The sequence below is a fragment of the Lutra lutra genome, chromosome 11 (genome assembly GCF_902655055.1).
Source record: "Lutra lutra chromosome 11, mLutLut1.2, whole genome shotgun sequence".
Classification (NCBI taxonomy): Eukaryota; Metazoa; Chordata; class Mammalia; order Carnivora; family Mustelidae; genus Lutra; species Lutra lutra.
The window spans coordinates 28,206,335-28,232,798 of NC_062288.1; the positions used below are offsets into that span (position 1 = coordinate 28,206,335).

General features: G+C 37.3%; 1 protein-coding gene across 1 annotated transcript in view; it reads right to left on the reverse strand.

Moving 5' to 3' along the window:
* The window catches only part of SEMA3E (semaphorin 3E), a 253,490-nt gene extending 232,237 nt beyond the window's left edge, over nucleotides 1-21,253 (reverse strand). Inside the window, exon 1 of the mRNA XM_047695809.1 lies at nucleotides 20,518-21,253. Coding sequence (XP_047551765.1) covers nucleotides 20,518-20,632 — 115 coding nt within the window. The 5' untranslated portion in view covers nucleotides 20,633-21,253. The remainder of the gene's footprint in view (nucleotides 1-20,517) is intronic.
* Nucleotides 21,254-26,464: the final 5,211 nt, after the last annotated feature.

Sequence of the window (26,464 nt, forward strand, 5' to 3'; positions counted from 1 at the left end):
CTACCTATTGTTCCTTTTTTTTTTTTTTAAGATTTTATTTATTTATTTGAGAGAGAGAGAGATCACAAGCAGGATAGAGGGAGAAGCAGACTCCCCACTGACCAGGGAACCTGATGCAGAACTCGATCCCCAGACCCTGGGATCATGACTTGAGCTGAAGGCAGACACTTCATTAACTGAGTCACCCATGCACCTCCTACCTATTGTTCTTAAATAAAGAATTTTGTTGGGTTGAATCAAGACTTGCTTATTGAATATATGTATGCATACATGTACTGAACATACCGATGAATAGGACAAAGCACTCTATTCCTTGCAGAAGATAGAAACAAGTATGACACAGATCCTGCTGCAATGTATTTAGACACTGCTACCAATGCCACCTTCATCAGAGCAAATAACAACAGCTAATACTAACTGTGCACCTTTTCTGCACCCAGCACTTCTGTAAGCGTTTCTGTAGCACGACTTACGTTTTATCCCTACAAGTAACCTGAAATGACCACCACTGTTATCCTTACTTTGTGATTTGATGCCTCTAAACTGTTCTAAAATGCCTGTAGACATCATGTTATACACGGCATTTAATTCACTATCATGTTGTTTTTCTATTCCTCCTTGCACATAGTGTGGCAGTGAGGGACCCGGAGACAGAATAAAATAATGATGATGAAAATTTATAGAAAATTTGAAAGCTCAGACTATGGCTCAGAGGGGAGGGGGGGGAAAAACAAAACAAAACATAACAAAACAAAAAACCAGGCCCAGATGGGTTGTGCCATAACATGGGCAACCGCATGGGTGAAGGCAGGGGCTCCTAGAAGCTGGCAGGGGTGGAATATTTCTGTTTTTACAGAAAGGCAGTTTCTTTTAAAGAAAGAAATTTAAAAATTTCTGTTTTTAAAGAAAGGTTAAAACTACATGAACCTTCTCAGGTCATAAAAAGACTAACATTAACAATGCCACACTTTATATATCTCCATCATTGTTTTTCCCACTAGAGGAGAGAGGTTTGCACACAGACACCCACACCTTCCCACCAGAAGGCAGATTCTAGCAACTATAAAGCAATTTTACTATCTTAAGTGAACTACACAACACTAGAGAGGATAGTCTTAAATGGAAGTAGCCTGAATGAGCTCTTTGAGATATAATAAAGAACGTGTTTTCAGTCGGCTTTCTAGACACTGAGTTTTGCTCAATACTGGGAGCTGTTGTGGAATCTCTCTCCTGAAAGCTTTATTTATTAAATGGAATTTTTTTCATCAGGAAAGGTTTTAAAACAATCCTGCCTGGAGGTAGTAAAATGGATTAAGTTGATTAAGAAAAGAAAAGAAAACCACGTCTTCAGTAAGTACCTGTGCTGTGGCAGGGTCAATCTCTGCCCTTGAATAGATTAAACCATGAACTAGATACCTTTGGGGTTCCTTCCACATCTATGCATTTCTTTTTTCAATAATTATGTTCAGTTGGGGGTAAATTCAGCTGTGAATTGTGTGTGAGTCTATTTTCTTAATCTTTTGACAAGTGGGGTATACAGACTGCAAACAAAGAAAAAAAGCATTTTGAACAATGGCTTCTTGATAAACAAGATAGAAATACCTGGATTTTTACAAAACTTGATCTAAGTAGCTAGGGCAATTAGCACTCATGTTATGACCTTTTAAACATAAGAAAAAAACCCTCTTTTTTACATTTCCTACTTCTGGCACAAGTACATTCTAGAGCAAATAGAAATACCACATTATCTCATGTTAGAGATAACTAGCTCTGAGATGGGACATTTTGCCAGAATAGGAAAAGGAATTACACTTAAATTTTTCCGTTTACAAAAATCACAATATGCTACACTTGAACACCTTCTAAGAAAAAGGATGTACCTAGCAAACGGTCCCCAGTATACATACTCAGTGTTACTACCTGCTCTATTTCCAAAGTTCAGCTTTCTCCTAAAAATTCCCTAAAATTGGGGCGCCTGGGTGGCTCAGTGGGTTAAGCCGCTGCCTTCGGCTCAGGTCGTGATCTCGGAGTCCTGGGATCGAGCCCCGCGTCGGGCTCTCTGCTCAGCAGGGAGCCTGCTTCCTCCTCTCTCTCTGCCTGCCTCTCTGCCTGCTTGTGATCCCTCTGTCAAATAAATAAATAAAATCTTTAAAAAAAAAAATTCCCTAAAATTTCCTTACCAGTCTTGACTTTTTGTATCAGTCTGCTATGTCTTCATCCTTGTTCTCCCTTTACTAAAGTCCTACCCATCCTTCAAGTCCCAGATGAGATCCCACATCTGCCAAGAAACATTCTTCAAAGATTCCAATTCATACTCTATCTCCATTTTAAATAACTAATTTGGTTAAAATTCTAAAACATATGTTAAGAATTATTGTTTTAAATAAAAAATACAAAGTACAAAACAAATCTTAGCATAATTTTAAGTATTTTTGTGGCCAACAAATTCCTTTTCAGCATTACCTTTTATTTTTACTGTTTTATGTCCCTACATGGTCTTCATTTTGTAGCCGTATTTAGATATAATTTCTCCTTTGAGAATGATCAATTTCCATTTCATATATAAGGGCTAATAAATGCTCTAAGGAGGTTAACTATAAAGGAATGAAACTAACCCCACCAAATATTTTTCCATAACTGTGTCACAGAGTATAAAGAGCTTCTACTTCCTTTACTAGAATTTATAATTTGGCTACATTGGTAACTAAGTGATTTTATGAAGGAGGAAATTGTAAATCACTGTTTGATGGGCTTTTTAAAAGGCTGTTTCATATACTAGATGCTACCAAAGATGCTGATCTGGAATTTGTACAAAGTAAGAGTAGTACTAAAAAAGTATTCTTTCACGACACTAAAAAAATTTTATCAATCTAACAATGATTAAGATTTTGGGTAACTTATTTATGAGTAGTTTTGGAATTATCTGTGAACAGGCTATTTATGGCTCTCTTAAGTTAGAGAAAGATTCTTTTGTGCCAATGAAGTATAGCTTTTCCCACATTTCTTGTATAGAATGAACACCCAGAAAAGACCAGTTGGCTATAGCACAACACACTCATCCATTTATTTATTGAGTTCTTACTCTCTGCTAGGTACTAAGATATATACTTGTGATATGGTAATGAATAAAATACTGTCTCTATTCCCAACAAGTTAATCCTAGTGAACTTAACATATAAATCGACAACTGAAATACAACGTAACTGCTGTGAAGGTTAATGGAAGACTGGCAAAGGCATACCGTGTCTAAATCAAGTCCTAAAAAATGAGCAGACATTAAGAGTAAGCAGAAGAGGAAGGGAGGATGGAGACAAAAGAAAAAAAAAAAAAAAAAAGCCATCCTAGGAAGCAGAGGCAAAGTACAAAAGCTTGGAGGCAAGAAAAAGCTTGACAGATGTCCAGAATGTCATGGAGTTCAGAATCACTGGAGACTGGAACTCAAAATAAGATATATAACAAGAAAGAAGGGTAAAAGTAAACGGGGCTCTGATCACGATAAGCCGAGTGTACCAAGCCAAGAAGTAGGCATTTTCTCTAAAAAGCTATGGGTATTCTTCCATTAAAGATTTATTTTGGGGTATGAAATGAGTAAGATTTGCATTTTTAATGATCACTTTGTAGTATGATGAGTAAATTGGACTGACAGTAAGATGTTAGTCAGGAGGCTATTGTAATAAAGCAGATGGACCATAACTACATTAGTGAGACCAGAAAGCTATAAATTGATTTAAGAAACAATGGATATGTAGTGTTCTTCGGACTTGATGACCACCTGATTCAATATTATTTTTAGAGTCATTTTTCCTCTACATTCAAAATTCCAAAAAAGTGTAAGTAGCTCATAAACTAGTATACAGGAAAAAAGCACTTGATGAAGTTAATCCTATAACAAGAACAGAACAGACACCACAAATAAGTTTGATTAAAAAACAGATTTTTTTTAAAATTTAATTTTAATGACATATTTTTAACATATAAAGTTCTCAGTGAATTATTTTTCTAGAGCTTACTATCTGACTTACAAGGAGTTAATGAAAAAAATTATTCTGAAAAATCATATGCCCTTTTTTTTTTTTTTTAAGATTTCAGTACTTTCTACAAATACCCAGAGAGACTGGCAAATCTACAAAATGACAGCAAATTAAAGTTACAAAATTAAGCAATCACAGCTATGGTGGTATTTTAATTCTGCCATTCTGTTGTGGTGACCATTCCAGATTCTTTTTAAATAAAAATTGTTAAGACATTTAAAAAGTCTTCTGTTTATTTGAGCTGTGAAGAAAGGTTGTGTTTTATTTCTTCATATTAAAGAATTTCAAACTAACCTTTAATTTACTGTAATTATATAAATTATCTTAGGAATGTTTACGAAGAAAATCAGCAATGACATTTATTGGTCTACAACTTTCCCGAAAGCCAAAAGCATATATTTCATATATGTTAATTTAAAAATTGTCTTATATGTGCATTAAACTTCTTCCAACTACTGACATTCTAGAGAAAGCCCATGCAATGTGTATTTTAAGTTAAAAAAAAAAAACTTTAAAGGAATTTCTAAAATAAACATAAGTTTTACCATTTCTAACTAGCTAGTTTCTAAAGATAATAAATGTGAAAACTGATGTTAAGAAAAATTAAACACAATAGCAAAAACAGTCTTTAAATTTCGGAATGTCTCACTCTGGAGCTCACGTCCTTTTCCAGGACACCAAATGCCATTATTATGCTTATGATTCACGTTCTACATTAGAGAGAGCAAGAGAGAGTTTTCCTTCACTTCAACAAATAAACCACATGTGAAATAAAGGAACATGCTGCCTTAGAGTCTATGTGAAAAATCTGACAGCAATGCAATCTCCACATAAACCAATAGGTTGGCATATTTGCCAAATGAGCTGCTGTAAACTCAGGTGGCTTTAATAAATAAAAGTCACTAGTTGACAGCACCACTATTCTGAGGACAAGGCAGGCATCTCTTGAGTATTGACTGTGGTGCTCCATTGTGGGGGGTAGGGGCAGTGACAAAGAGGAACATGATGAGCACCCGGACGGCATGGTCAGGATAACCACGGCAGGAGAAATGTCTACCCACTGCCACAAAAGGGCATATTGACTCTCTTAAGCGTGTGGACCTCTGCCATGACTTATAACCTTATGGTATTAGAGAAAATAACTACAGCTAAAAATCAGAAGATAGAGTCAGTCAGATTTGGGATCAGGTATGCAATACCTCCTCAGAACATTAAAAAATGTAATGGACTTGGCAGTGCCTGGCTGGCTCAGCCGGTTGAGCATGCGACTCTTGATCTCTTGAGTTCAAGCCCCATGCTGGATGCTGAGATTTCTTAAAATTAAAACAAAAAAAAAAAATATTTTTATTTTTATTTTTTTTTATTTTAAAGATTTTATTTATTTATTTGACAGACAGAGATCACAAGTAGGCAGAGAGACAGGTAGAGAGAGAGGAGGAAGCAGGCTCCCTGCTGAGCAGAGAGCAAGATGTGGGGCTCAATCCCAGGACTCTGGGATCATGACCTGAGCAGAAGGAAGGCAGAGGCCTTAACCCATTGAGCCACCCAGGCGCCCCTAAAACAAAAAATTTTTAAATGTGATGGACTTCCTTATCTGGTACTGAATGCCCTTTTCACGAGAGTGTACAAATTCAAAATGATAAACATGTCTGACTACCTGTCTGGCATGCATGTGATTAAATCACTAAAATTCCTACCTTCGAGAAAATTCACTGATTTGGGTAAAATTCCACAAGCTTTTCTAAACTTCAGTCCTTTTCTAACTGCTGATTTTTATTTTGGTTGTAATAAGATAAATGAAATCCTCTGTGAGGGGTGCCTGGGTGACTCAGTCAGTTGAGCATCTGACTCTTGGTTTCCGCTCAGGTCATGATCTCAGGGTCCTGAAATCCTGTCCTGCATCAGGCTCTGCACTTAAGATTCCGAGTCTGCTTAAGATTTTCTCCTTCTAGGGTGCCTGGATGGCTTAGTCAGTTGGGCATCTGCCTTCCTCTCAGGTCATGATCTCAGAATCCTGGGATCGAGTCCCCCATTGGGCTTCCAGCTCCTCGGGGAGTAAGCTCCCTCTGACCTTCTCTCTTCTCATGCTCTCTCTCACACTCTTTCTCTCAAATAAATAAATAAATAAATAAATAAATAAATAAAAAGATTCTCTCCTTCTGCCCAGCCCATTATTTCATGCATAGGCATGCACTCTTTCAAATAAATAAATAAATCTTTAAAAAAAAATCCTACATGTGCAACATTGGTCTTAACTATACAAGCGTACTTACTGGTTTTCCATATTCCAGCAGTTATTTCCTCATCTCTCCTTCTCTCCCACCCTCTCTTCTTTCTCCTTGTCACCCACTCTCCATTTTCCCTCCTCTCCCTTGCTCCACTCCCTCTCCAGTGCTCTCCATTGCTCCTTCCCGCTCCCTCTCTCCTTTTGACTTTCTGTCTATCAAACACTTACTGAGCATTTACTATGCATCAGGCACTCTTTTAAAAGAATTCAAATGTTCCTTCATTTAATCCTTATCACAATCTGTGGCAGAGGGGCAATTTTTTTCCATCTTATTTGAGTCAGAGAAAGGGTAAGTACAGTGTCCAGTATCACATAAATAAATTTGTTTCTGCAATGTTTGTTGTCCACTTTTTCAAAGTGGAAAAAGTAAGTGTGCAAAATGAACTAATCTGTCTTGAGCAGCCAGGTGTAAGAGTCACAGCCAGGGGGCGCCGGGGGGGTTCACTTAAGTGTCTGCCTTTGGCTCAGGTCATGATCCCAGGACCCTGGGATGGAGCCCCACATCAGGCTCCCTGCTCAGAAGGAGGCCTGCTTCTCCCTCTCCCACTCCCCCTGCTTGAGTTCCCCCTCTCACTGTCACTCTCTACGTTAAATAAATAAATAAATAAAATCTTAAAAAAAAAAAAGTCACAGCCAGATAAAGACAGCATTTCGGAAACAATATCATTTACCTATTTTTTTTTTAAAGTTCAGCAGAAGGAAAGATTATACAAATTAAATGAAATAATAAAGTTAGGAATGGACCCACCCAAAATTATTTAGATGCCAAAGTAAGCCAATCCCAGCTGTTATGCTTTGCTCTGGCTGCCGTCCTCAGCAAGAGCAGCATGGGGGAGTGTGGGCAACCGGCTGCAGGAGCAGCTGGGCCTATTTGTTAAAAGGAAAAAAATAGTCAGTGAAGACAAAGGGAAACTGCGCTGGGAGCAGCGTGAATGGAAACTTGGGAGCCTGGCTGGGGAACCCGAGAAGGGAAGTGCACCCAAGCTGGAGGTAACACATTTGCAATATTCCACAAACTTCCGCAGGGGCAGCACTCCCTACAGCAGGGCCTTTGCAGGCAAGTTTTATTCCAAGACAGCAAAACTTAGTAGTTACCAGTTGTATGAACATTTCCTCATATTACCAGTATTTTGGACATTCAAAACTAAAGTAATATCAAGATCTGTGCTAACAATGCAGTGGGTATATATTAGCAGACTAATGGGACAAATGGCATTCTAATCTGAACAAATATATTCGTATTATTATATATTCGCTCATATAGGCATGTAAATGCCTAGTAAACATAATTATATATTCCAAAATGTAACTGCATTCCCCCCAAAATCCTGTATTCTATGAATTTTGCATCCCTTGAGAAGAATATTATAAAAGGCATCTAGTGTGTTCCTACTGCTTTATATGCACGTAGACTTTACCACTGTTTGTAATTTTCTAAACTTTTATTTTTATTCTTGCCTAATTTTATTGATTTTAAGCCTTAGAGACTTCTCTTTTTTGTTCTCCAGATACGGAAAATTCTTCTACAATCTTAAAATACATCAGACTTCAATTTGGGCATTCATATTTTGGAGCAAGTAAAAAACATTTGGCAAAAAAATCTGTCAAAAGCAATGCCCAGTACGTAACTTTTATCTTATTTCTGAGAAATATAATGACAAAGATATAATTACATTCTTTTAATTATAAGTGTAATTGACTTAACTGTAATATTGTTCTTCTTACTGTGGTAATCTAAATAATACAAGCGGATTTTGCATTGGGGAATTATTAGAAAATCAAAACATATTAATGTGTTGAAGTTCAAACATATTAACTTCTCATAATTACAACAAGATAGGAATTGATATTTTTTGATGGCTCATAATATCAATTGTAGTATTTCATAGTCCTAGCTTCTCTCTTCTCTTTCTTCATTCTGGACAATTAAAAGGAAATATTTTGTATCCCCTTATTAATAAGAAGGTATAGTTATATGGCTGAGTACATCAATTAAAATGATAACATTTGACTTTGAAAAAAGATTTTTTTTCTGTTTAATTTAAATTTTAAACATGGGTGGTATGGCTATTCTAAGAATACACCATATGGTTAACTCAAGTTTAAGCAGACCCTTAAACTGTCAGCAAGCTCAATATTCCAGTACCAGTTCTAAGCAATTATAAAGTATTTATTATATTATCATTCATCTGACCAGAAATATGTATAACATTCATGTATCATGATAATGTCAAACTTGAAATTTCTTTCCTTTTTCTTCTTCTCATAAGGAAAAATAAGCTCTCAGTTTCATGAGTAATGACAGAGCTATTTCAAAAGAAATCATTTTATTTCCATTACTTTCCATATTTTGTTCTAAAAATATATTATTTTGACCCTACTCAAAATGACCAAAATGACCCTATTCCTTATGTGTTTATTTTGACAACTTTAGTTTCTAAAAATAAAATAATCAGGTGCTTCCTGTTTCCATATTTATTTACTCCTTTTAGGAGAAAGGGACAGTGACAAATGTGTGCTTTCTCCTGAGTTAACTTCACTTTTCACCATTCCATTTCTGTCCATCAATTCCTTCTTTCATATTAGGTTATTATATTTGAGTAATTAGTATGGTACTAAAAAAAAAAAAACCTGAAGGATACAACTATTTCAAAATACACTGCCAATTTTTGTTAGATAAAATCTTAAGATAAATTCTTTATTGTTTCTTTCTCAATTAACTTGAGTTGGGAAATAAATTGAAAATACCTTGCATAAACTAACTTTAATTATAAAACTTATATACCTTGTTTATTCTTCTCACTATATTATTGCCCACAGCCATGCTTTTAAAATAATAAATCCACAAAACAAAGGCAACATAGTCAAACTATTCATAAACCAACCTTTGCACAGGGATAAAGTGATAAAAACAAAACATATATTCTTGCTTTTGTTCATTTCGAATATTCTCCAGAAATGAAGGTGTTGAGTAAGTTATTACTCTTTTAAGGTCTGGCCTTTGTTTTTGGCTTTGTTTCTGATTTCATTCATTAGCTCTTTGTCTCTCTTCATAGTTCATCACTCTAGAAATGAATGCAAGGCTACACTGGACACTGGAGATCATGACTTAAAGCAAATGGGAAGAAAAGGTGCTGGAAATGTGACATTGATCACGTAATGGCCCAGATGAATTCAAACCACTCTCTGCCAAAGGCCTAAACTGTGCCTTCCAATAATATACAGGTATTTCCTGAATAATTTCAAAGCAGTTCTGGATTTCTCTTCAAAACTTTCATAACAGAAGACCTGAAGCCAAAGTAGGGCCTAACATTTTGGAGCAGGAGCAGAAGAGAAGTATTCTCATCCATTTTCCTGAGTTCTGAATGCTCCCCCAGCAAGCCCTACCACACCTTATTTTGTGCCACCTACATTAGGAAACTACTTAGATGTGGCATGCTACAAAAGAAGTCAGATCGGTGACATTAATGTGAATAAATGTAACAATTACATTCTGTATATTAAATGCAATTGATGAAATAAATTTATTAAGTAGCCAAAGTGCATTAGATTCTAGGGGTTCAAACAATAAAATAATAAATTTGTCTTCCAAAATTTCAAAATTTACCTGTGTTTACATTAGTCATATTACTCATGCAAAAAAAAAAAAAAAAAAAGTGGAGAATTGCTTAAAGTCATATAGAAATGGGGACCATTTAATTGAGCATGAACACAAAACATTTGTGATACTATCGTGTGTGGAAACTATGAACATAGTAGAACTCAGTGACCTAGATATTCAAGGGTAACTGTATTTCTAGGAGGACACAGCACATTATAGGCAGTTGGATGGTGGTGGGATGGTAGCAAGAATGGTGGCAAGATAGGATTACACACAGATGACTTGCTCCTCACTTCTGACCCTATTCATCTCCAAGACTGTGCTCTGGTTCTTCTTCCCAACCCCATGCTTCCATAAGTTCTCTTTGTTAACTTTCCAAATAGAAAAAAAATCCTGCTCCATCATGAGTTGTCTCTTCTTAAAACTAGGCTTTAAGCTTCTCAGAAATAGTGTTTGAGTAGAGATGCTGTGTGTGTGTGTGTGTGTGTGTGTGTGTGTGTGTGTGTGTGTTTTATTAAACTTCTTATTTTAGAATAGTTTTAGATTTACAGAAAAGTTGTAAAGATAGTACAGATAGTTCCCATATATCTACACTCAATTTCCCCTATGAACAGCTTACATTAATATGGGTACACTTGTCACAATTAATAAACCAATACTGACCCATTATTACTGACTAAAACTCAGACTTTATTCCTATTTCCTTATGTTTTTAAGTATTGCGGTCCCAGGGTCCCATCCAGGAAATGCATCACATTTAACAAAACTGTGTTTTTTATTCTTAGATCCCTAGCATGATAGTCAATATCTAAAGCTTAGAAGAAGTGCAACAGAATTTTCATGGAATAAGTGAATGGCTGAATAAATATTTCTTAAAAAGGTACAGAAGCTTCTGAATCCCTGAAGGGAACGATCAGGATGCATAACCAAAAGAAAAATGAAGTGGACCTAATTTCATGAGTCCCAGAAAACATTCCCCTGAGAGATGAAGGAGTTCTAGAATCTTACAAAAAGCTATTCCAAAACTCATCAATATTTGATGTTTTCTTGTCTGAACTCAATGATACCACTCATAATTTCTATCATCGATGATCATTCACAACAGATACAATGTACATGCTAAATTACCTATATATATCATCTAGTAAAAAAAAAAAGTGGGTAGAGAATGGTATAATAGATATTATGAATGTAAGTATATTTATCAAGACCAAGGGAGTGATTTGGAAATCTGAATAAATGACACCCTTAACCTAGGTGATGGACCTAAAAGGAGGAAAAAAATGAAAAAGGTAACTTGAAAGTGAGGCTCCCCTGAAGCAGCATCACTGAGTCACCTGCAGGGCTTGTTAAAACACAGCTTCCGAAAGCTCCAGGATTACTGCTGCAGAAGCCCCCCAGGGATGCTGATGTTGCCAGTCTCTAACACTCTGCGTAGCACCCCAGTGTGAATCCCCTCTGGGACCCTAGTTCGGAAAGGGAATGAAAGAAAATCCCCAGTAACTTCATCTCCTTTGCAATGAAATTCAACTAAGCCTTCTGTCAGGTGAATTTTTTAGAAGTGGCTCTACCTCTCAAAAAAATTAGGTAAGTTTTTATCATTTTGTCATTTTGGCTGTAACACAGAAGCCAACAACAACAATAAAAAGTTTTGTTTGGTTTTTATACACTAGATACTAAACACCCAGCTTTTAATTACTGGCTTTAGGAATGATCTGAGTAAGTCGTTTTATTCTATTCACAAAGGTAGATAAAATAAATAAAATAATAAAATAAAAATACCCCTTGCCCTCAAAAATCTTAAAATGTTTATAGACAATCACATAAACTAGGGAACACTGTTAAGTCATTACAACACAATATCCACTTCCATGATACATTTAAGTTTTCTACAATAATCATGAGATTGACTGTGTTCATTAGCCCCTTTACACTTGTGAGAAAAGTAAGCCTCAGAAGTTCAATGATTTAGCAAGAATAATACAGCATCGAATAGGATATACGCACTGTAGATTCAAACCCAAGATTTTAAAATTCTGAGTCCATACTTACTCTTGCCACTAGAACATACTGTTTCCTAATAACAATTTTAAAATGTCTTTTGGAGAAATTATACACACTGGGAGGTCTCATAAGGGAAGGAACAGAGTCCTACAATTCTAGAATTGGAAAGGATCTGAGAAATCCCATGGTTCATAATAAACTCTTGGACTCGGGGTTAGGAAAAAAGCAATCAGGAGGCATGAATAGCTATATGCAATGCTGTCAGTACATTCCTCTTTGGCTTAGTTCCCCAGTGCATCTTGAGCTTTGAATTTAAAGCCCTCCTCATTTTCCATCATTTCCTGGGAGGGAATTGGCCAGAAAGGAAAAGGTCAGTGTCCCTAGCTGACCTCTATTTTCCCCTTCTTTTATCCCCATTCTCTTTGCTGCTGTTCCTTTCTGGTTCTGGAGTTAGTCTAGCTATCTAACATCACCACTAAGTTTTATCCTCTGGGATGCTGCTCTTCTGCTCTACCCTGTGAATAAAAACCTCTTTTTTATTCTGGTTTCAATGAATTAAAACTTAAAACTCAGAAAAAAATAAACCAAAATGGACTAGAAAGAGACAGACTTACATAGAAGATGCTAACTTACACTTAACCCAAGTTGAGACAGAGAGTGGGGGGCAGGAATATCCACTCCTGTTGGGTACCCTAATTCCTTCCCAGTCCATTCCCTACAAGTCACAAGGGTCCCACTAGAAACACAGGCTAGACAAAGAGGACAAGTTGTCCAGGTGGCTATTAAGCAAATACTAAAGGATTTGCCACAGTATCATATTTCATTATTTCCTAAGTCATGAATTTCAACAAATTTTGAATGCCAAAGGAGTGTAATTAAACTTTGATTTTTAATTCAAAGGTCCTGTCTATTCACTGAATTAGACCACAAAAATGAAATAAATACTGAAGATAAACTGAGGGCCAAGAAATATATACCAATCGCTACAAATATGTTTTCATTCCACTTCTGGACTAAGGTGGAGAAGAAATAAAAATACCTCTCTGGAAAAAAAGCAGAAGAGGACAAAACAAAGGATGGTGGTGGTGACAGCAACACAGTGTGGTAATCAAAGAATGAAGTGATAAGAGAAAAAAATGGGAGGGGTGTGGTAATCACCCAGGAAATACAAATGCAGCCGAAGGTAAGAAGAAGGAGAAGAAGAAGAACCTTGATTATACATGTGTGAATATGGCTAACAAGGTCTGGAGGATGTCCAGAGGCCTGGCCGCTCCACTACCATGCAGCCCTGAGAGGAATGGAGGGGAACAGGGAGAGCCCTAACTCCTCTGCCTCTCTCCTCATGCATGTCTTACCAAAGGAGCCATAAATAGTTCTTCAGGATTCCTTAGTTTCCTTGGTACTCCTCACCCCATCCCCCATCACACTGTCCTTTCAAAAGCAGGGCTCTAAATCATTTTGTTTCATGTATCTAGCCACTCAATGAGCATTATCAAACACCTACTAAGAGGGGGGGAATTGCGGCCCACACCGGCTATCCTACCTGTTTGTCCAGGGGAAGGTAGAATGGAAAGCTTTCTTTTGCTTTCAAAGCAAGCAGTACATGCTAGATTGATAGCTGCTTCTAAGATACTGTTTTGTTTAACTTTTGACAGTGTGGTCTGGTCTTAGTAATAATAGTTCTATGTGCTTTACAAAGCTGGATCTACAATAACCTTTGTTAGTAACTTTGGTTTATTTTGTGGCTTTGCTCTGCTATCTCCCAGGTGCCATCAGATGAAGTTCCAACTTTCCTCGTTCTTTAAGTTTCAACTTTCCAATTAAGGAAAATTTAATTCCTTTACTACCAAAAATAAAATAATAATAATAATAATAATAATAATAATTCCACAGTGACTTACAAACATGACAGACCCCAATATTCCTTGTTCCTTCTAGTCACCTACTACAGTGAGTGCCAGATTTCATGAAAGAAAATCTTTGCTTTCAAGTAAAAAACCATACTGATTAAGGATCCTCCCTTATTTTCAGTTCTAAGTTAGTGATTACATCATGATGGCTTTTAGAATTAAAAAAGGGAACCAGGGGAGACTAGTTCTCTCTGAGCTTCTCATTCATTGAATAACCTCTGAAAAGCTTCCCACGCTAAAGTATTTGCCAAATAATTTGCATCGTCTTGTGTAATTCTTTCAGTTTACTGCAAGTTACATATTACCCCATTTTATAGATGAGAACATTCATAATCAGAAAAGATAAGGACCTCAGGATCATATAGCCAGAAGCAAGATTCACATTCAGTATGTCTCATCCAAAGTCTAGAGTCTTTAGGCCCATGAAAATACAATGTAAGAGTGTTCTGTAATTCCTGGGCCTACGCTATTCTTCTATGTGTACTGTGCCAAAGCCTTAAGCTAAGTCCTTGAACAGAGAGCAATAAAGGTTGAGAGTTTATTACCAGGAATGGAAGTGGAAATACATTTCTAAGTCCCAGAAATCAGAAAGTCATGGATTTCTCTTTCCCTTTTCCACACTTGTAGAGGCAAGATTACCAGAGCAAGAGGGCCATATAGTGGGAATACCCTGAACCAGCCATTAGTACTAATGGAGGCTGAACATTTCTTGAGTTACCAGCTGCCTTAGCCATCCTATGAGGTCAAGTCATCAATTCCAAAGACATCTCTGTTCTTGAAATCAGCACATTCTTCAGAGACTATAATACTGGGTTCAACTGTGGCATTCACACATCCTTTTCATTCAGAGTCCAGAAAATCCAGCCTATATAATATTCAATCTTGTCATTGTCATCCTTATCATGAGTACAAAGAATAATGCTTGCCTAAGTCCAAGAAATAACTAGTGACATTGATAGTCTCTTATGCTTCAAATGTTATTTAAAACCATGCTGAGAGAAAATCATTATTAAAATAACCATCATTCTTTGAAGAATTTATATAATATTCCGAAGTGTCAGATGTCATGCTAGAAGACTATAACCAGCATTTAGCCCTGCATCTTGAAACTAAGAAAATAATCTAAATCTTCACTCTACACCTTCTGGAAAATGTTTTAATGGTATGATTTCACTTTTGTTTTATTTTCAATTCTCTAAAACTGACCTTACAAGACTACTTTAACACTGTGGTGGCTATGGATAAAGGGGCATGCATGCATGCAAAGTACCATTTCTGGATTCCTGCAGACAAAATTCCTCTACTAAACCACAGAAGAGTTTTACGCACAAAGATAAAGGAGCAAATCCTTGCACACTCTCCCACTAAGAACTCCCGATGATGATTCCAGTAGATATCTTTGAAGAAATAACACTGACTTTGCAGACTGCTAACAGTAATTTCTACCACCAATGACCAATTTGACGTTTGGTTCTTTATTATGTGGTCATAGAACTGAGGCCACCAAGTCGATCCAATCCCAGAGAGACCCCCTCTATGAAATCACCTCAGGCTACACGACAAATCTAACACAGATGGCAAAGTAATGATAGGGCAACAAATGTTTGAAAGAATACTCCACTGTGACAACATGACTACTGCATATATTTAATAGTCAAGAACAAGTATTGGTTCTATATTATGGACAGGACACTCTCTTCAGAAAAACTTGTAAGAAATGGTTTTACGCATCTAAATTATTCTTCAGTCTAAAATTGGCCCAGTTCATTTTAAATTCCATTTACTGTTTTTGCTAGCTCTGACCTCCCCTCACCCTATCGCTATATAAAGGACAAAGGTTTTCACACTGTAATACCCAAACTCCAGATAAGGACTAAATAATGCATATTCACTCGGGGAATCACTACTGATAATACCTAGTTACTCGCTGAGCTATGAGCTCCATCAGGAAAAACTGGCTTAGTCACTGCTTCTCTTTTATTTGCTCTGGATATGAAATGAATACCACAGTTTCCAGGATGATCGATCACTTAAAACTTTCTGCTTTTACTGTGCTGTCCTAGAATTCTACCTCAATTTTCTTTCATAAAAACTGGAAAAAAAATTGAAGGTCGTGGTATAAAATGAAAATGTAAATTAATTGATACATTACACATACTATTAAAGCAAAACTACTGGCCGTGAATCTTAGAAAAATACACTGATGATTCAATCATCTAAATTATTACATCCAGAAGCCAAAGGTATGGAAGATGGGATTTCAAGTGAATGCCACCTATCAGAATAAACCATACATTTTATGCTAATTAAGACCAACTTCTTCTGTCTTCTCTATTAACATTATCCCAGCATTTATTGATATCCAAACTCATGCCATTCCTAAAGACTTTTCTCTTTAGGACACATTTCCTTCTAAACTTCTCAATTTATATCAGTCTTCAGGAAATATTAATAAAATAATTTTTGCTTATAAAGTATTTTCACAGTTTTGCTATTTCATTTGATTCTCTCAAAAAGCACCATTATTATCAATATTTTCAAATTAAGGAAACTGAGTCACAATTACATTAGTATAAGTGGAAGGACTAGAACTGGAGTGGAGACCTCAGACTGTAAATCCTGAACTCTCTGAACTAAGACAAGTCTGTTCTTAATTGGTTATAACTAAATATAGACTAATTAATACTCTATATCCCAATTTTACATGTATATCCCAACTTTATATGTATATATACAATGCTCGAATCTACATTCATAATGTCAACATATTTTAGGAAAGATCTTCTGCCATATTTATGCCTTTACTTCGCTATCTCTTCACCAAACATCCCCTGATTACACAGCTACTCTCCCTGGCTTCTGTGATTGTCATTCTTTTTTTTTTTTTTTTTTTTTTTAGATTTTTTATTTATTTGACAGAGAGAGATCACAAGTAGGCAGAGAGGCAGGCAGAGAGAAAGAGGGGGAAGCAGGCTCCCCGCTGAGCAGAGAGCCCGATGTGGGGCTCGATCCTAGGAATCCCAGGACCCCGGGATCATGACCTGAGCCGAAGGCAGAGGCCTTAACCCACTGAGCCACCCTGGCATCCCCTATGATTGTCATTTTTTAATGGGTCTTTGACTACCTACCTCATCTGCCAAACTCCCTTGATCGAATTTCTGGGGTTCTCCATGTATATTGGGATTTCTTCTTTGACATAGGGCTTTGCTCATTTGTTTTTTCTTCTCTGAGCTCCATTATCAAGAGAGTTATTTTTGCCTTCCCTGTAACCTCATTAATGCAGGATGGTGAGAGATAAGGAGAGAACAGACATCAACAGAGAGAAGTGGCTGACGAGTAGGGCTCTACTCCTGTTCCTCTCTTTCTCCTTCACTTTTGTCATGAGGATCTCAGCTATTTTTTAAGGAAATCCTTGGGTAGAACATTATAAATCTGAATTAATCACACCAATATCATCCTCTTTAGGTTACTGGCTATAAAGTTGGCTGTAATTCTTCACTATCCATAAACCCTTAAGTATCTTTCTGGTACCACTAATGTCAACTCAAATCTTGACTGAAAAGTCTTACAAACCAGGATACCACCTTGCTAAGTTTTTATTTGTTCGCCCAATTTATCTTAGACCTACAAAATACATTAAAAGATATGTTCTTTGCCTCAACAAGAGTAAATGTCTCATAGCTTTATCCACTAGGCTTGCTCTCAGCATATTTGCTTAACACTGGAGTGCAGTGGATATTCAGTAAGATGAGGGAGGAATTCCGTTTTATCCCACTGCAGGTGGAGGGTAGTGGGAAATACGCAAGAGGATGCTCTATATCTGATACCAACTTTCTACCTTGTCTTCCCTCCTCCTCTGCCTTTTTTTCCCTTTTAGCTCTAATGGTCTCCCCTGCTCTTAAGCTCTGCTTTTAGAACATGCCACTTCCAGAAATAGAGAAGGATGGAAGAGAGAGGAAAGGGCATGCCTTGGGTATTTTCAAGTAATTTAGCTCAAACTTTGTGTATGACACTGAAACTTTTGCCTCCTTTTTGGGAAGAGACACTAGGCTTGTGGTCTCAAGTGCCATCCTGATAATGGAGGAGGCCACCTCCAGGGAGCCCTACTAGATTTATACCCTAAGGGTTAGGCAGCAGTTCAGAGGTGTTAAATTATTTATATCCAGTGCTCCTTATTTTGAAGGATCACGTACTCATGTATAATATCAATCAACTAACTGACCCATTACTAAAATGTGACCAGATAGTAAGAGATTATACTCTGAAATACCACCTCCATAGTTTTTGGATACCCCCTAAAAGGTCCACTGAATTCCAAAGGGTAAAGAGTAAGTGGGGGAGGCTTACAGTGGACTGATGGGGCTGCACACTTCTGCTCTGCCAGTCCTCTGCTTTCACGGAGGCACCTGCGGTAGGCGTTTGCTGCCTTAGGTTACATCTCTCATGTGATCTTTCAGCTGATTTTGCTAGCTAGCTAAACTGCACAAGTGAGAACATTCTATTTTCAGGTAACTATACACTGTCTTTGAATAAAAGCACAACAGTGAGCATTTCAGCCAGTGCCATTAAATGAAAAGGTTAAGAAAAACCAAAGGGAAATTTGGTGGTAGTTTCCAGTCCAGTGTACACACAGAGACTAGCAGTTCTATTCCCACATCAAAGAACACAACCCATAAAATCAATTACAGAGAGATGGAATGAAAAAAACAAGAAGGATGTAATGGAGATAAGTCTGATCACAGTATTATGCACAGCATTTAGATGCATTAGAGAATTTTGGTATGCTCTGACCATACTACAAGCTAATGAAATACTGAAAGAAGGTATCTCTGAAAATACCCTAATACTGAACTACTGAGAACAAGTACCCTAATAATGAGGTATAAAAGGCTAATGTCAGGTGTAGCAGAATGGTAACTCACCAAAACTGGCAGCTTATCTGCTTGTCTGCCTAAGAAAAACAATCCATTTATTATGTTCGTCTTCTGACATCTTTCTTTGTCCATAATTCATCACACCAAATTTTTATATATTTGATCAAACTTCTTAGAAATATGCATTTTTTTAAAGATTTTTTTATTTATTTGACAGAGAGAGATCACAAGTGGGCGGAGAGGCAGGGAGAGAGAGAGGAGGAAGCAGGCTCCCTGCAGAGCAGAGAACCCAATGCGGGACTCGATCCCAGGACCCTGAGATCATGACCCGAGCTGAAGGCAGAGGCTTAACCACTGAGCCACCCAGGTGCCCCAGAAATATGCATTTTGATACATACCACGATACTCCTTCCCAATTCAAATGATCAGTGTCAATGCTAGGTACTCTATTTCAAATTCTTACAAATTTAGTGTCAATGTGTCTCTTAAACTTATGTTATCTCCTGGAGAGTGCTATAGGAAAACAATATAAATGAAAAAAGTATTTCATAGATTTTTAACTATTCTAAAAATAAGAAATTTCTATAGTCAATATCAACTGATGATTGTCCAACAAAACCAAAAAAAAAAGGTCAATCATGTCATATGCGATTGAGGCTTCCTGTTTTGTTTCTCCCTCTGGTAAAGATTACACCTATGCTTCAAAAATACAGTTCATTCTGTTCATTCTACAATAGGGACAATATTAAAGCTCACATAATTGAAAAATGGTTCTTATGGAATTCTTGTTATGCAACTGTTATCTGTCTCAATGATTAGTGATAATAAATACTTCTTTCTGAAAATGTATTCCAAATTACTTTTAGGTCAGCAGTCACCTTCTCTCTACATGCAGGTTTTGTTTGTTTGTTTGTTTGTTTATAGGAAGAATCACCAAGCCTATTCACAACTGGCTTTCACTGGTCCTGATGCAAAAGCTATCTTTTGATAATTTATTTATGAGCAAATGCTGCTTTCCAAGACATAGCTGCAGAATAAAATATTTAAGCACTTTCTGACAGACAGAAATTCGGTGAAGCAATATGAATTTACATTAAAAGACTAGATGCTAGTGAATAGTATCTTAGTACTTTAATCAATATAAATCTAATCAATATAATCTAATCAATATAATACTTTTAATCAATATAAATCAGTTTACAAGGACTGCTAATAAACTCTGAATATATTTTTGCTGGACATAAAAGAAATTCTAATAACTCAACTAAAAAGCTAATTTATATCACTCGTTAGTCATTCTAATTACATGGTGATGACTGTTATCCTGGGTAAGAAATCATTTTGCTTCTTTTCCCCTCCCTTCATCCCCATTACGGACAACACAGAACCATAATCAACTCCACTTCTGTTTCTAAAGCCCTTCTCCCACATAATTGCTTCCCCAAATGCATAAATCGGTATTTAAATACCTAACTGCTAACTTGGGGGATTCAGCCCCTCAAGGCAATTTACAACCTGCGTCCTGCCCTCTTCTGTTGTGTCTGCTAGAGAATGAACTTCTCATTAATATAACCTAATATTTACAAGACAAAAATAACATCTCTAAGTTGGCATGCGGTTTTGCACTATTCTCAGGTGTGGTTAAGTACTGACATGCTAATTAGAGGTACTTAGAATCTTAGGTCAGTTTTGCAATCATTTTTTTCAGCTGCATTTTCAGGGTCTGTGAAGAACAGAGATCTGTGTTAAAGGACTTTAATTTCTACCTCTCTCTTTTTTTTTAACGAAAGGATCTAAAGAGGTGACCTACCTTTATGTGACAGACGTAAGCGGGGGTGAGTGGTATCAGCCGTGTGCCCTCCTATCCAGAGCTCCAGTAAGTAACCCCACAGGAGCCAGGTGACAAGGTTCGCAGCTGATGCCATGCTGCCGCGCTCCGCGCTCCCCGGGCTCACCGGGCGTCCTTCCGATCCTCACTTTAAGGTGGGTCTGAGTTTTACTTAGGACTCCCCTCCAGGGGCAGTGCGTGGGAGGCTTTGTCAGAAATCGAACGCGTTGTCATCAGAAAGCACAGTCCCAAAGTGCCATTTGTCAGGCTGTATTCGGAATATGTAAAACCTTTCTTCCCTGAGGACAGTTGTTTATAAGCCGGGAGCAAGAGGACATTCCAAGGAGTGAGCCTTCAGAGCCATGTCCTGTCCAGAGCTCTCTTCAGCAACTATTCGGATAGACTCAGGAGGAAATTGTATTTCTTTTTTTTTTAAGTCACTTCGGCAAGCGCTTCATTCAGAAAAGGGAAAAAAAAAAAAAAAAAAAAAAAAAAAAACAATCCCAGAGCACACGCACTGCCTTCCCCGTGGAGCTCTTTTCTCTTCTGACTCTCCGGTCAGTCTTTGCACTGACTTGCCAAACAGCTAGTTTTAATTCACCTTTCACCTTGCTAATTAAAAACAAGAAGTGCCATTCCCTCCAGGAGTTGCAGGATCCACCCAGCAGGGATGCCGTTCTGTCAGCGAGCTGTGTTTACAGGGAAAGTTCAGGCAGGGTTGAGCTGTTTCTAGGAAGTGTTTCTGGTCCACGTGCCCTGCTCCCACCCGCCCTCCCAGTATTACTGGCCCCACGTCACTCAGCGGAGGAGACAAGTCCATGCTTTGATGGGGAGGGCGGATCAGGAGGGAGAATGATCTATATAATAGGCTGATTACTGAGGTTTATACAACAGAAGAGGATGGAGCCTCAGGAAGGGGCTTTTAAATGCTCACTCACCAAGATTAACCCTTGAATAAATGCAAATTCATTTTAAATTAATCTATTTGCCACCATCCAGCACCCACAGTGGGTTTTTTTTGTTTGTTTCCACTGAAATTGTATTTTTTTTCACATTCATGTTTTTTTTTTAATTGATTACATCTTAGAAATGTTATTTTCAACTCTCGGAAGGAACATATGTTTCAAGAGCCTGATTAAAAAAAAAGTCACCTGTGATTATTTCATAAATGTGTTAATACTAAAAACTTATTTTACTTAAGCAAATTCTTCAAACCAATTTAAAGCAAATCCTTCTTTTTTTTTTTTCTTAAAGCTAGTCATAAATTTCAGCCCAAGTTTAAGAATACATTTTGAAGTAGTTTTCTCCCACATAAGGTACCTATGGAAAAGGTGAGGTTCTCTCTTTGACAGATTCCAGTAAAGCAGGTATTAGAAGAGTCAGGATGTGAAATTCTCCCACTATGCACTTTCAGAGTTTATTTTCCAAGACACTATGTTTGTGTAAATAAGCTTAACACAACAGGTCAACTTTACAATCTACTTTCCATCAATCTCAAAAACTAAACCAAACACTCTGTAGCTGTTGGCATGGAAATGGGTGTCACTATTTTAAAGATACCAATAAACTTGAATAGGTAGGTGATTTGATAGTCGAGAGTTAAATGGTAAACAAATGATTTCAGCTGTTAACTATTCTTACTGTTTTTAAATGGTACTGTTAAGGGCACTTCTTGAGAATTCTATGTTTAAAATCGTATGATTCTAACAAAAAGATGGCACAGGTTATCCTGATATTTTGCATTTTATATATAAGCAAACATAGAGCCATGCATTATCTATCCATTTTCCTAAGCATGATACGTTCTATTACAGGCAGAGTATATTTTAGTAAAATGTAATGTCACTGGATATTATAAATAATTAGATTTCCAAGGTCTACAAAAGATAACAAACTCTAAACATTATTTAACAGTGGAGCAACATGAAGTATTTAGAGACTTTTAACCTGGGGTGGTCTCTGTAGATGCTTGCATATTTTAAAAGCCAGTCTGATGAGCTACAGACCTAAAGGTTGCTCTAAGTGTGATATAATGTACCTTTGGAATCCTCTTTTTCTCTCTTCCAGAAATGAAGTAACTACCAAGTAAATAGCAGCTTTTATATGTGTTATCTAATAGGATTCCAGGAAAAGTAAACGTTGGGCATATAACTTTTATTACATATGTATGGCCTGGCTCATACAACTGAAATTCCACTTAAGATGGTGCAGTGCTTGCTCTAACTCTATTATGGACCTGAGGATTCATTAGGATTATTCATTTAGGATACAAAATCCATATTCATTAGGAAAAAAAATTCAACCATTACTGTCCGTGAGACAATGAATGTTACGGATGTCAGTTACCTGTATACAAGCTACATACCGAGATTCATCTTCGGTATTCCGTGTCATCCTTCAAATTCGATTATAGCACTTTGAAGTACACGCCAGAATAATGAGCTTGTTGGGTTTCTCAAAATGTGTTTTGGTTTATCCTTCAGTTACCAATGCCTTTGCTTATTCCCTTTTATTCCTCCATATGTCCTTCTACCTTCTCTCTAGTCTATAACCTAAAGATGATGTCAAAAGAAAAAAAAATTATCAAAAATACTAAAATATCCAAACTACCCAAAGCCACAGCTGCCCCGATGTGGTTTCAGCCACTATGGATGGAATGATCGATAGTCTGTGAAACCAAATCGGTCATTTGCATCATAAAATAAAACAAGAAGGACCCTCAGGAGCAGGGTCACCACATAATGTATCATCTAAACAAGGTATGTTTTAAGAGTAAAAGAGTCTTCTATTAATAACCACATATAAGCCAAGAATATTATAGACAAATCAGGACATCATGACATGTTAACCTTCATGAAGAAATTTCTAGGTACCCTTGGGAAACATGGAAATAGAAAACAAACAAACAAAAAAACAAACTGAGAAAAAACTGACCTGCCACCAATGTTGAAGGAATAGTTTCAGTGAACTGAAGAGTTCTGGGACTAGCAACAGTACCTACTGGTATTATTATATTTGATTTCAGAGGAGCTAGACTGCCAATCTGAACAGCATTAGACAACATGGAAAACCAGGTAAGAAGGGAAATGGCAATTTTTTTTTTTTTTAGATTTCTTTATTTTAGAGAGAGAAGAGAGTGCACATGAGTGGGGGGATGGGCAGAGGGAGAGAATCTTCCAGCAGACTCCCCACTGAGCTAGGAGCCCAACACAGGGCTCAGTCTCATCACCCAGGAGATCACGACCTGAGCCAATAGTCAGTCATTTGCTTAACCAACTGAGCTACCCAGGTGCAAATGTCAATTCTGAAGATATTGCTTGCCAGGTCAAATGTTGCACTCCAAAATCTTAACCATTTGTTGCTGGGTCACACCATGGTAGTGAGGGAAAAAACGGGGCTGGGGGAATGGAGTACTCATCAGGATTCCCAGGCTTCCCTATGGTGGATTCTGTCACTGGTTCTCTGCTTAATAGCAGAAGAACAACTGGCCTCTGAAATAATCCTTCCCAGTATGTGGTCCCAGACAACCTGCTGCTGAATCACACTGGGTATTTGCTAAATATGCCCCACCTGATATTCCTAGCATGCCTAAAGTTATACATACTAAAATCTGAGTTTTACAGTGGTTCCTTTAGGTCAGTCTTGTTAAAACATTAGACATCCATTCGCTATTCTCACCATTTTTAATGTAATAACATAGTATGCAATTAAAATTTATATAAAATGAGGGGCGTCTGGGTGGCTCAGTGGGTTAAAGCCTCTGCTTTCGGCTTGGGTCATGATCCCAGGGTCTTGGGATGGAGCCCCGAGTCGGGCTCTCTGCTCTGCAGTGAGCCTGCTTCCTTCTCTCTCTCTCTGCCTGCCTCTCTGCCTACTTGTGATCTCGGTCTGTCAAATAAATAAATAAAACCATTAAATAAATTTATATAAAATGAAATCACTACCTCATAGGCTTGATGTGCTACTGATATTTTTCAAAGATGTGAAAACCAACAAAAATTGTAAGAGTTTACCTCTGCATGACTTAAAGTGTTCTCACTTACTATGGGACGCAGCACTTATGAATGCTCCCAAGAATATCCATCCTTTCTTTCCTTCCTACCCAGGAAGACAGGCAGGAAAAAATTTATGAGAGAGCGTATTTCTCAGCCCCTTAGCAGTCACGTGACGCCATCTGACAAATTCTGACCACCAGATAAATGTGTCATGTCTGGGCCGAGGCAGTGAAATGCTCCCACACAATTCTGTCTCAAGTTTTTTTTTCTAGCAGAAAAGGAGAAGCAGCTTGCAGAAGAGGAGGAGAACTCACACTGAAATGGTGACATTGTAAGACTGAAGCATCTTAGATCACTGAATCACCACACTGGGGTCAGCTGGCCTGAAAGCTTCCCTGGACCCACAGTACATTTTACATGAACAGGAACTGCCTGATTTGTTACAACAGCATGGCATAGCCTCTCGTAACTACATGCACACACTTTACCTGGGAAACATGCTCTGGGACAAGCACAGCGCCATCAATAAGTCACTAATATCGCAATTCCTTCCTAACTGTCACTAAGACTTACTTCAGCAGAACTTACTCGTAAGCCAGCAAGAGATGTGGAAACCGAGGGCTAAAAGATACAGAGAATCCCTACATCACTTTTAGAATAAAATGGGACATGCCCTTCATTTTCCCAACTGAATGCTGTACCCAAAAATGATGTCATAAGCAGTAAAGGGAGGTGAATAGATAGTAGTACATCTTAAGAACAATTATGATTAAAACCATTAATATATCAAAGTACTGCAACAGCAATGATGATGATCCTTTTAGGAACTGAAGATAAACTTTCTCTCCGGTGGTCGGTCGTGGCGTTTCAGGTTCACTAATCCTCCTTTGACTCTCGCTAACCCTGCTATCTGGAGCATCTCAAATGTCCCACCAATAGGACCTGCCACTGCTGCACCTGCTGCCATCATCACGACCGGGCTTTACACGCCGAGACTGCAGATGCACTTACCGGCTGCTCAGTGCAAAGGCCTTATACTACAGATGTGGTGAAAGTTCCCGAAGTCTGGATTGGCCGTTTCCCACATTCAGTGATTCACGTAGATGAGAAGAAACTGACAACTAATTTCCTTTTGCGTGTTATCAAGAGTGGTCCAAAGAATGGCATCCCATCAATAAGAACCAGAGAGATACATTCCCATCACTTGCTGAAAGAGGTTTGCTTGACGCCATTCTTACATCACCATTTAGAGAGCTAACAATTCAATAGAATGGTTTTTTCATTTTTTTTTCTATTTTGACCAGCAATTCTTAAAAAACAAAACAAATTAAAAAAAAGAAAAACCTCAAAATTTGAGCAAAACCTGTATTTTATAAAATTTTGAATTCTTTGTTTCTGACTTACACTAGGTTTATTCTAATTTTGTTTTAGGTCCTTGACAATGAAGAAAAGCAGGAAGTGTTTTTCTTTCTTCAAGTATCAGCTTTAACTGATTTTAAGCAAAGTGTAGGGATGCTTCTCATGCCCTCTTTATGGCAAAACAAAATTATTGTGTGTTATTAATTTGAAAATAATTTGTAGGTCCTGAGAGGTTTCCCTATATTCTTCCTTATGAGTTGTAGAGAATTCCTAAAAAAGGCAGAGTTCCAATCACTTGCTATAAAAAATGTAATAGAAACTTCCATAATACATTGTAATTTATTGGTTTATGTCTGTTGGAATATATATTTGTGAGTTATTGGTGGCGCCAATGGTGAATTGTTAGTAATGTGTGACTCACGTCTGCAACATCTAGCACTGCACTTCAAACTGATTCCATTAATGGAATAAAAATACGAATATAATGCAATGTAATATAATTTAATAATAAGGTTAATTTGTTGTGTTCCATATATGCTAGGCACCTCGTAAGGCATATTCATATATAATCCAAT